We start from the raw sequence: 11,612 nt of genomic DNA, 5'->3' as shown, positions 1-11,612 counted from the left end.
GCTTATTTTCGCGGCTTCACCAGCCAAATCGACGCCATTCTGCGCCGGGGGTCCTCCTGTTTTGTTGCGTAAAAGAGGAATGTGACTCGTTGCAGCTCGGGCGCTGGTGGGGGTGGGTATCGAAGCACATTGCGCCGAAGCCATGCTCGCGGCGCGGAAAGTCAAACATGCAGTCTGAACCTGCAAGACGCTCCTCAACCACTAGTCTCGCATCTGCCCCCTCCAGACTGCCTCTCGATGCAGATTACAACTGATTACAAAGTACAAGTTGGAAGGCGCAAGAGCAGTGCTCCTGCAGCTTCGCCTCGAAGAAAAGTGATTATGTCGGCGCGGTGAAAAAGGGCATGCGCAAGTGTTCACTCATCACTGTCGTCTCAATTCATGCTTATAAAGCAACATCAAGCACCAGACTGACATCGCTGACCTGCTGGCCGGCAAGATCCTCAAGCACGGGTATCAGGTCGAGGAGCTCGTTGTCGTGTGCGTCAGAGAACCAGCTACTGATGGGGACGGCGTGTTGCGGGTGGAAGATGTACGACGTAGGCGAGTTGTCGATGATGATGGTATCTTTGAGGTCGCGACCGATCTGTGAAAGGTCCTGCAATAAATTAGCATTGAGCAAGCGGAGAAAGCAGTGGCAATCATACCTTGACGTAGTTGCCCTGGTGGTTGTAGCAACTTTCGCGGAACAGCCGGTGGTGAACAACGCCGTGGATGTCAAGTTGATCGAGAAGGGGGTCACCGTACTAGTATTGTCAGTATGAAGCATGTGTTTGCGAGTCCGTTCTGTGCTTACCTTTGAGACGGACGCGGTGAAGACGACAACCTCGTAGAGCTCGCCCACCCTCTTCATGAACTGGTCGACGCCTGGTCGCTTGATGACATAGACGTTGTGGTACTGGCCCTCAATCTCGACGGGGATGGTGAAGTCGGCTTGGTGCAGGATCTGGCACTCGTTAGCAAATCGAAGCAAAGAAAATGTACATGAAGCGTACTTTAAAGCTGCTGTGGACTAGAGTCTCATCCAGGTCGAGAACCAGGCACTTCTTTCCTTGGAATCTGGGTGCGATGGGTCCCAAAAGATACTTCTGTTGCTCCGCCGCCTCCGCAACGTCTGCAGTCTGGTGCTGAACAGCGACCTGTCTCTCGGCCAGTGGGGGTGGTGGAGGAAGGTCGACCTTGGGGTGCTCGGCCTCGGCCTCGGCGGTTGTCTCCTCGCCCTCTTGGTGAACATCGTTGGTCGATAGCGGCACATCTTTCATCTCAATGTCGTTATCGATCTGCTTCTGCTCCTCGGTCTGATCCTGTATTATGCGCTCTTGCTCTGCTGACGGCCGAGGAAGTACCGGAGTAGCGGTGGGCGTAGGGTTTGTGATGCTTATCTGGGGGTGACCAGTCTGCAGGGTGCCGGGCTGAGGCGGGGAAACTGTATCTGTTGGCTGCTTCTGGGATGGGCTTCTTGTCACGACCTGGGGTTGGTCTCCGACTGACGCCTGCTCGGTTGTGCCATCACCGTGGCTGGGCTTGTCGGCGAGACCTGAACCTAATGTGTCGGTTCCCGTCTTCTCATCAAGTGGGTCTTTCGAGTCAGTGTTGCTTGATTCCGCAACAGTGGGTTCCTGTTTCTTGATGGGTGTTGACTGAGATGTGCGTCCAGCGGGCACCTTTTGGGTCTGCTTAACGTTCTCCAAAGGCGTAGAGTCATCGGTTGTGCGAGACTCCTTGGGTGCAAAGCAGGGCAGACAGGACAATAGGCCGCCGGACTTCTTCGTCTTGCTTCGTGTCGATGCTGGGCGGTTGGCCGTGGCAGGCATTGGAGGCACTTGCTCGTTCTTCTCTCCGGGGGCAGCGCGCGGGTGGGAGCGCTTGCTGCTCGCGGTGCTTCCTGCGCGTCGCTTGCCCATGAAGCTTCGCTTGGAGTGCTTGGAGCCTCGCCCAATGCTCTCAGCGTCTGCAGCGGTTGCGCCGCTGAGGCCAGTGTTGGGAGTCTCGTTGGACTGCGAACCGGATCGCGGGACGTTCAAGAGGGAGCGCTTCTGGGTCGAGTCACCTTCAGTCGAGGGGCCTTGCGACGAAGATTGGCCTGGAGCGAAGGAGTTGGTGGCAATGGCGCTTTGCATGGCAGCTGCCGCGTGTTAGTAATCAGGATTCGAGGACGTCAATGTGGTGGTAAGCGACAAACATACCGGTGCCGTTGGCGTGCTCCGACGGCCCTACTGCTTTCTCGCTAGACAGGCGGGTTGCATCAGCAGAGAGCTGCGTGGGCTCGGTGCTCATGGCTGCGCGTCGAGTACGTCAGACAGGCAGCGCGCAGGTGTCGAGGGCGTGTAGTGATGGGCTCGGGGCGGGCCTGAGGGCTCCCTGGGTCGTCGCGTGGTGGAACTCGCTCGTGGGTGGGAGCGGTGGCTGGCAGACTGGCTGGCAATGGCGTGACCCGGTCGCGATTGCTCAGATTGATGCGCGAGATGGAAGGAGCGGTCGCCGGTTCTCGCAGCTGGGGCAGTCGCTATCGTCGAGGGAGTCCGAGGGAAGGAGCAAGGGCGACGGGGAGCGAAGCTTGGATGCGCTGCTTGGGATGAGGCTGGTTCGCTAACGCGGACGGAAATGAGACGCCGTCTTTCACCGTCATCAGCGCCAAAGCTCCACAACAACTGCCAGTTCACTGCAGCGGCACGGTTTTCTCACTCTGTCTTGACGCGACTGCGCCTATGTTTGCGATGCGGCTCTGCTGCTGCTCGATGGATACAATACGCTCACGGCGACAGTCGTCTTGAAAGCACTATTGGGGCTGTGCAAGACGGCACACCTGAACGTGACAGGGGCCCTCTTTATGGGGACCCCCCAATAACCACACCTCGCCCCTAGCTCCAATCGCCCTAGCAGCCAGCATGGCCAGGCCCATATACAATGCCTACACTCCACGCTGCACATCTCCAAGGGCGGACTATTCATCATTCATCTACCCAATCACGCCCTCGACCCCATCGCGAAGGAGGCGTGTCACACAGGGAAATGACAGCCAAGCATCTTGCTCCAGGGCACATTAGCCATAGGTGATAGCCCGCAGCCAACACCATTATCCTCGATTGCCTCTAGGCCCGAGACAAATACGCTTTGGAGCCCTGCATAATCTCGTCTTCGCGAACCTTCAAGAGCGACCCATTCCCAGGCCAGCCGACCGTTCGTGCGGCCGCAATTGCAGTTGACTCACGGTTAGGCGCCATCTTGCCATGGTACGGGGAAGCGACGTCGCGCCAACCTATCACAGCCCACATCAGCCGTAAGACCCGATGCGCTTCTGCCGCCAGATGCTGGTCCAATATTCCTGCACCGGCATTATCCTTCCAGCGACCTGCAGCACTTACCAGCCCGCTCTCAACACACTCGTCATGTTCCTCGTCGTCGCAGACAGTGCAGCGCTGGAGTCGTTGTCCTTGCTGTCACATGTCAGAGCCTGTCGTGTTCCACAGTGGCAAGCGCTGTGCAGGACGGCCCGTCGCCGTGCCGATCTTGCAGTTTCATGCGATGGGCATCCATGTCCGCAGAGGTCACGAGGTCACGAGGTCGACGTCAATGGTTTGCGCCTGCACGCTATCCGCCTTCCCCGCTGTAGTGGTGTGCAATATACCTCCTGCATCGACGCAAGAGGCTCCCCGCAATGCGCGCCCACGCCAAACGACGCGGGTGAGGCGATCTACCCTCACAGGATCCGGAGAATACGAGCGGACGATCAACCGACCGTTGGACGCTAATCTGTCTCTTGTACTTGAGACACGCCCCAGTCGCACAGCCAAGTGGCCAGAGGAGACGTTTTCGTCGCTGTACGACACTTCTCGAACTGCGTCCTAAACAGAACCGTTATTCCTGCCTTCTAGTATGACGCACAGGTTCAGCATGCGCATGACCGGCCAGTATGCCGTCGCAAACATGTCAGACTTGCCTATGTCGAAGGTCGACTTTGATTTCTTACAATTCTCCATTGTCATTCTCTCTGCTTCAGCTGCCTGAGATATCGATAGACGTTATCTCTGCCATTTGCTGCACGTTCTGTACTCTGGCTCGCCGTCGGTACTGGTGGTCATTCCGCTCGTCGCATCATTCCTCGGCTGTGCAGGACCTCTAGTATAACTCGCTCGTTGTTCGGTGTGGGACAGAACCGGATAGAGATGCATGCAACTTTGGTCGTGTGCATAGACTTCAGCACAGCTTCCCAGGAGCCCTATGTCGGTATCGGCATCCGATGATATATGCGTCTGGAATCGTTTCGCATGGTCGAACCCACGACTGTGAGCATGCTTTGGGCAGCTTCACATAGCGGACGCATCGACTCCATATAGCTTCCGCAGCAAACCAACTCAGTCTAGCGGTTTCCGAAAGAGGCTCTAGCGGCGGCTGCCAGCAACGCTATGCTTTCGCGCACCAATCACGACTACTTTGTTTTCTGTTTTAGCTATTTGGAAAGTCGATTGTCTCCATCTCAACCCAAAAGAGCTTCGGAGTTTTGGGGATCGGAGCCAAAACACCTGCCCATTGGTGTTTCGGAAGGAAAAGTGGGCATGGCGGCTGTTTCTGCATAGCGCACGTTGCTGATCTTGTGTTGCTTGTTCGGCTCAGCATCTCTAGTCCCAACTGCATAATCGTTACAAGATCTGGCATAAGCAATGGAGCATCTTGGCAAAGACAATGGGCGAGAGATCGGAGACCTCCTTTGATTGACTTTTGACAGGAATAGCTACACATGCATCTGGCGCAGAGGTCCCTTGACCAAGTGGAAAGACTGGTCCAAAGTATTGAACACACTATAGCCGATCAACACATTGTAATGTCTCTCTTTCGAATGCGCACAGCCTCGCTATCCGTATAGAGCTTCAATCGGATCGGACTTTCAGCCTCAAGCTTTCGGCGATCACGACGGCGAGGCGAAAAACGTGGAGTGTGGGTCGGGGCTCCGCATCTCACGTATGCGGCGCGGTAGTACAGTCTACGGGTCTTCTCGAGCGCAAAAGCAAGCACTACTGACGCCTCGAAGTCTGTACTCGCCCAACAGCCACACCGAAACAGCCGTCTTGCTTATGTCGACCAAAGTCAACTACGACTTGTGTCGTGAACTCACCCTGACAGTAACACGTCCGTGAGAATGTACTCCTAACGATGACACCCGGCGGGGAGACTAGACGGCAGGACAGTTTCGACATATATGCAGGGAAAAAGCAGAGCACGAGTGCTGCGAGGCAAGGTGTTTAAGATACATACGACAGCCATGCATTACTGAGATGGTTGATGCTGTGTGAGCTGAGCTGCCCAACTTCCACTCCTTTCCGTGATTGATTCACGTCGCCAGTTTTCTTCAACTATGGTGCTGGCTACTAATCTTCAACCGCTGGCTTATGCCGTGGCTTACGTTACCTTCTTTCTAGGCACCACCTCCACCTTTCTGAGGTTTTACAGTCGTTACGTCGATGAGAGTATGAGGAAATGGGGACGGGACGACTACTTCGCTGTGGTGGTTTTCATCTTCAGTGTCGCTCAGCAGGGCGTCTTGCATATGTTCCTCTACTGGGGATGCGGGCTGTAAGTACCGAATTGTTACCTTGCGTTGAGGAGACAAGACTAACCGTTGCGCGCAGACATATGGACGCTCTTAATACCTTTCAACAACTGGAAATTGTCAAGGTATGCACCAAAGCAAGACACATCCTAGCAAGGGCGTCTTTACTGACCAAACACCTCAGTGGCTTTTCATCGAGGAGATAGTCTACTACTCCGTACATTGGGTTATGAAATCCGCCTTTCTCTTCTTTTACCTCAAACTTGCGCGCGAGGCTCCCGAGTTCAGCTCTGCTGTCTACGCTGGCCTTGGTCTTAACACAATCGTATGGGGATGCAACATGTATGTCTTTATAATTCCTCACTCTCAATACCATAGAACTGATATCTGAGACTAGGCTTCTGGCTTGCATCCAATGCATGCCCTTTGACGAGATCCTACACCCTGGCACCCATCCCGACGCCTACTGCATGAACAAACTGATTGTCCTCCTGGTGCCATGTCTTCTGGTAAGCATAAACCATCGTCAATCTCCCCGCAGCCCACCCAACTAACCCCACCCCGCACAGAACATCGGCCTAGACATGTACATTCTCCTTCTCCCAATCGCTATGCTCTGGAACATCAGGCTTCCCTTTCGCAAGAAGCTCGCCGTCCTCAGCGTCCTCACCTTCGGCAGCATCTCCGTCGTCATCGCTACCTTCCGCCTCATCCCCCTCCTCGAACTCGGATCCCAATCCGACGAACCCATCGACACATCCTGGGTCCTCGGCAAAATGATCATAATCTCCGCTCTTGAAACGCAATTCGCCATCGTCGCCGTCAACCTCCCCAATCTCAAGAGACTCTGCACCAACTTCCCCGGCTCAGATAGCTTGGTCGAAGATCCGCATATTATTTGGGGGAAGGCGAAGAAGTTGACAAGTCAATGCAGCGACGACTCTGATGACGACGAATTCTACGTCTCCGGTGGAAACGGACGCGGATACCACTGGCGCAAAAGCAAGGCTAGTTCGCAGACCAGTTTCAGGGATAGCATCGCACCCAGTTTCTGTACGGATGAGGAGTCTCTCCAAGCGAGCGTTGCTGTTGCGCTTCCGGTGCTGTGGGTCAAGAGTAATGTTCAGACGGTGAGAGTGGGTAGGGGCCATGTGAGCAGAGGGCATGTAGTACGCAGTTTGGTTAGATGCAGTATGGAGAGGGTGGAGGATTGTTTCCCCCGAGGACACTTTTTGAGGACGTATGGTAGGCCCGAGTCGAGGCGGCCGGAGAGTAGATTGCCGACTTGTATGGAAATATGATGTTTTGTTATGATTGGATGGGAATGATGTTGTTTACTAGAGATTTTATGCTGTAGACGATGGCATTGGAGTGGGTTACCTTCGCAGTATCATATATGGGATCTTGATATGAAGTATACCGGGTATCGGTACCACATCGAGAGAATATAGGACTTTTACTACTTTCTCTACTTCTCTTATCTGCTCCCACCCTCGCACTTCTATCACTACACGTATAATGAACTCCCTCATTCTCCCATCCAAACTACATCCAGAACTCGTGGCCTAGTGGTAAGGCGCTCGCATCCTATCTGGGGTTCAGCACAGCAAGGTGCACCTTGACTGAGGCGGATCTGACGGGCAATTGCTCGTTGGACTGTCGTTTGCTAGGTGGATGAGAGACACATTCGGGCTTTGCTTGATGTCGTCGAGGTTGGGGTTGGAGGTTTTGCGAGAGACGTCTGTTCGAATCAGACCGAGTTCAAATCTTTTTGCTGATGTTGAGGAGTTGGGGATATGGCGAGATTGTAGGCGAGAGGGAAGTAGTGGGGCTGTGCGGGTGTAGGTGAGATTGGCATGATGTTATGAACAGGATGAGAAGGAATTATTAGACGCGTCGTTAGGAAGAGGGATGCTTGTATGCACCTTAGCTGCATTAAATTAATTTTAGTCCTCCTCGTGTCTTAAGCCGCTAGTTCCCTAACCGTCTTCTCACACAACTTCTTGATACCTATCTCAACGAGCCTCCTACTTCCTAACAGGCTGCTTCTTAGGTGAAACACACCGTGACCCGACTGGATCGAGATGACTGACCGCGCCCCTTCTACCCTGACTGCAGGTGGAACTGGAAGCTTGCTGAGGACTCAGCTCCGCTACTTGCTGACCCGAGCTATCGCTAGAAGTTTCTTGAGAAAAGCCGAACTCGAAATCATCCGGGAGCTGCTGTGCATCATCGTCGTATTGGTTGACGCTTTCAGGAAGCAAAGGCTGTGGCCCCGAGCGAGGAGGTTCGAGAGGCGAGACTGGTGACCATGGATCGATTTGTTGTGGCGATGTTGGCCAATCAAAGTTACTGGCTGATGGCAGTGGTGGGAGTGGCATGGGCTCGTTATCAGGTGAGGGTTTCATTAAGTCTCGCGCGAGAACGAGCGCTTCAAAGAGCCAGAGAGCCCTGTAAGATGTCAGCGCAGCAACATATGCGTGGAAAGCTGTACTTACCACTCGATAGTCCCCATGACAAGTTTCGCCACCCATAGTTTGAACAGATACTCTTTGTCGGCGCGCCGGTACCAACCCAGGAAGCACATGAGAACAAGGTCGACTACCCAGAGTACGCCCATCAAGACGTGAGTTGCAAGATCGATCTTTATGTTGTATATGCTCGGATACGCGAATCGGAATATGATGGAGCCGATGCAGACTGTTATTGTGAAGATGGCCTGGTAGCAGGGTCAGCTTTGTATGTGGGACTAAACTCTGAGACATACCAAGCCAATCGAGAAGAACAAGACGTTTTCAGGAAGGGACGGGTACAGCCAGGCGCTGAGACAGAGAATAGCGATCGCAAACGGGATCCGCGCTGTGTGCAGAACAATTGACTCTGTCCATCCCGACGGAGGTCCCAGCTGGAAGTATGCTAGTATATTGCTCATACTGGTCGAAGGGACGAGAAAAGTTGGTGATGAAGTTTGAAGGAGACGCGTGTTAACCAGAATGCGATAATACTGTCGTGAAAGATAGAGATGATAACGGTGAGTATAGCATTTTTGTACCAAACACTGTCACGGCTGCCAGACAAGACTCACATTTGTCTCAGACACTTCGAATACATGCCCCTAAGCTCCGCCGATCTAATTTCCTATCTTGCCGTCAAAGACAGCTGTGTTGAGACACCAGAGACACGGAGCTTCCACAACCCGATCTACATGAGCTCGAAACGTTGCATAACTTTTGCTCGTTGTAGTCGAAATCCTGCCCGTGTATGCGTCTCTTCTTGAGGCATCATTCAAGACCAGATCCTGTACTTTAGAATGTTGGACGTCGGCTTCGGTTGTGCGCCTGCCGTACGTGGAAATCTATCTCTAAATAGCGTTCCATGCCATTAATTCGGCCCCGAAGGTCAGCAGCAAGAGCCGAAAGATGTTCCATTTCTTCCTGTATTTGCCAACATTGATGCAGCAAGCCCAAGAAGACTGCGATAAGGCCAACGTATAGGATGAGGACAGATACGAAGAAACAGAAGAATATGACTGCTGCCAGGAAAGCGATGAGCACTTCCGCGTCGATCTTGACTAAGTTACGCAGCATTGGTAGTCGGTTTGTAGGAACTAAGGGCTCTCCGTTGGGTTCTGTCGTAAGTCTCGATCGGAGATTAAACGGGGGAGATGATGTGTAGCGAGAAATCTGTATCAATAACACCCAGAGTCATATATATTCAGTCCTTTGTTTGCTGCAAAACAAGCACGCGCAAGTGCAAGTGCAGTCAACACCTGTTGCACGGGGAATGCCATAGAATAGCCTTCAACGGCGTGACAACTGTGATTGCGATCTCCTTTGAGACGCGTCGCGAACGCCGTGGATGCCAAGCTGTGATGACTCGCGTTTGGAAGAACAGGCGGGCGTCGCAATCTAGAACTGCTTGAATGTGGTGGCATGTCATAGTAGAATGAGGAGGAAAGAATGTGCTATCGTTTCACTCAACTTCCCTAGATGTGCCCCCTCTATTGCGCCACGCGCTAGTGGCGCATCTAGCTCCCGCACAGACTCCTCCACCTCCTTTCCCGGACTGGTGTCTTCGGATCTGTTCTTCCCATCACCAAAAGGACGCGCCGCGTACTAGTGACGAGGCTTCAACAACAAATCTTATCCAAACAACCGTCTGGTCAACGTCAAAGTCAAAGTGCAAGTCGTGCCGCGGCGGACGCGCCGCCCCACGCTTCCCGTCCTTGGCCTGACCAATGGCATCGCAGAACGGCCTCCCTAAGGTGACAAGCTCAACCACAAGCAAGCATGTGGATATAGACGCGTCCCAATGGTTTCATCGTCCTGGGTATTCACAGAGAACTACGGGATGGGCGGTAGGTAGCGTGGCTGCTTAGTCCTCCGCATTAGGAAGTCCAGACTTGGATCTCGTGTGATGAAGCAAACGATGGCGTCCGCGGTACACTACGAACTATGAGGGGTGAGTCGGTTGTGTCGTTCCTATATGTAGGTAGAATTTCGCTTGATTGAGATTGTTGCGAGACGGTTCTGCGGTTCTCCTCCCAAGTCACTCTTTTCCAACAGTCACTCGTTTTCAACATGCTTACTTTCTCTTCTTTCTTTGTTGCTGTGCTGCTAGGCGCCATCACTAGCAATGCTGCGCCACTCGTTCAGGAGCGAGGTACGTTGATACGACATGTCTGTTGCTGCGTAACTGACGAGTGACAGGTATCGCTCCGAACCTTCTGGGCAACTTCAAGCTGATGGAACAATATGCCTCGGCGGCGTATTGCTCAAATAACTATGACTCTACTGGAGATCAGATTGAGTGCTCTACTGGCAACTGCCCGCTCGTTCAAGATGCAGACTCTACCACTGTCATCGAGTACAGCCGGTAAGTCTAATCCCAGCCCCTACAGACGTTAAGTTTCAACGGGTGTGACATGGCCACGAGCGATCTAGATGCTAACAATATACAGAGAGGATGCGATGACCGACGTAACGGGCTTTGTCGCAGTCGATCATACGAACAAACTCGTAGTAGTCTCCTTCCGTGGAACTCACACCATCGAAGACTGGCGTACGAACCTTGACTTCGGCACCACCACAACAGACATCTGCCCGGGCTGCACCGCTCACCGCGGATTCTGGCAATCCTGGGTTGATGCACGCGACAGTGTCTTGCCCGCCGTGCAACAAGCAACAACCGCCTTCCCCAGCTACAGGATCACCGTAACAGGCCACAGTCTGGGAGGCGCCGTCGCTACACTCGCCGCCGCCAGTATGCGCACTTCCGGCTACAATGTCGCACTATACAACTTCGGATCGCCAAGGATAGGAGGAAGTAAAATCAGCTCCTACATCAGCAACCAGCGTGGTGGCAACTTCCGCGTCACGCACTGGAACGATCCCGTTCCTAAACTACCGTTATTGACCATGGGGTACGTTCACATCAGCCCTGAGTACTACATCAACAAGCCGAGTAGACAGCCGGTATCGGCTGGCGACATTCAGACTTTTGCTGGTGCTGCCAATCTTTTCCAGGGAAACCAGGCCTGGTTAATCATGGATGTCGAAGCCCATCGGTGGTATTTCGATATGGTGTATACCTGCGGAGCGAAGAAGTCGAAGCGTGGAGTCTTGGAGATGAGAGGCGTCGAGGGAGATATGGAGGTTGTGACTACGTTCTGATACCCCGGATACGTGCAACTGTCGTCTTTCGCGTCCGGTGTAATGTAGATTATGCTTAATGTTCAATTCCTGTCCACCCACCCCTTCCCACAAAGCCTTCAAGTCCTTCATCGCTTTCCACATCTCTTGCTAACCGTCCTGTGATGATGCTTTGCTCGTGGTCCCGACCGCGTACGAAGAATGAACTGAAGCCTCCGCTCCATGTTCCCCTTCCATCCCCGAAGGCGTCTAACCGAAAACCGCTGTTCTGCCGATCGAGTTGGAGAAACCAGCGCCGTTGATGTACTGATCCGATATCGTTCGTAGAGCCGGGATATGCATTCGTGGCGCGTGTTTGATCATCCTCTTCTGTGTCGGTGTCGAGATCTTGATCCGCTGCTTCCTCATGTACC

General features: G+C 53.4%; 4 protein-coding genes across 4 annotated transcripts; 2 read left to right on the top strand and 2 right to left on the bottom strand.

The window, feature by feature from the left end:
* Positions 1-385: 385 nt before the first annotated feature.
* Positions 386-2,277, bottom strand: J4E93_001089 (uncharacterized protein; the record flags this gene model as incomplete). The annotated part of the gene is made up of 5 exons (XM_049339045.1): positions 386-598; positions 648-746; positions 797-946; positions 996-2,125; positions 2,187-2,277. 5 exons carry the CDS (start codon positions 2,275-2,277, stop codon positions 386-388), a joined length of 1,683 nt encoding a protein of 560 aa, XP_049203002.1.
* Positions 2,278-5,888: 3,611 nt separating this feature from the next.
* Positions 5,889-6,849, top strand: J4E93_001088 (uncharacterized protein; the record flags this gene model as incomplete). The annotated part of the gene is made up of 2 exons (XM_049339044.1): positions 5,889-5,894; positions 6,118-6,849. 2 exons carry the CDS (start codon positions 5,889-5,891, stop codon positions 6,847-6,849), a joined length of 738 nt encoding a protein of 245 aa, XP_049203001.1.
* Positions 6,850-7,575: 726 nt separating this feature from the next.
* J4E93_001087 (uncharacterized protein) lies at positions 7,576-8,480 on the bottom strand (the record flags this gene model as incomplete). Its single annotated transcript, XM_049339043.1, has 3 exons — positions 7,576-7,999; positions 8,047-8,267; positions 8,316-8,480. 3 exons carry the CDS (start codon positions 8,478-8,480, stop codon positions 7,576-7,578), a joined length of 810 nt encoding a protein of 269 aa, XP_049203000.1.
* A 1,648-nt stretch (positions 8,481-10,128) lies between these two features.
* Positions 10,129-11,220, top strand: J4E93_001086 (uncharacterized protein; the record flags this gene model as incomplete). Its single annotated transcript, XM_049339042.1, has 3 exons — positions 10,129-10,210; positions 10,258-10,423; positions 10,509-11,220. The coding sequence occupies 3 exons, from the start codon at positions 10,129-10,131 to the stop codon at positions 11,218-11,220; spliced, it is 960 nt and encodes a 319-aa protein (XP_049202999.1).
* Positions 11,221-11,612: the final 392 nt, after the last annotated feature.

The sequence above is a fragment of the Alternaria ventricosa genome (genome assembly GCF_023758065.1).
Source record: "Alternaria ventricosa strain BMP 2768 chromosome Unknown scaffold_2, whole genome shotgun sequence".
NCBI lineage: Eukaryota > Fungi > Ascomycota > Dothideomycetes > Pleosporales > Pleosporaceae > Alternaria > Alternaria ventricosa.
Note: the sequence above shows the minus strand (reverse complement) of the source record. Positions and strands in the feature narration are given on the sequence as shown.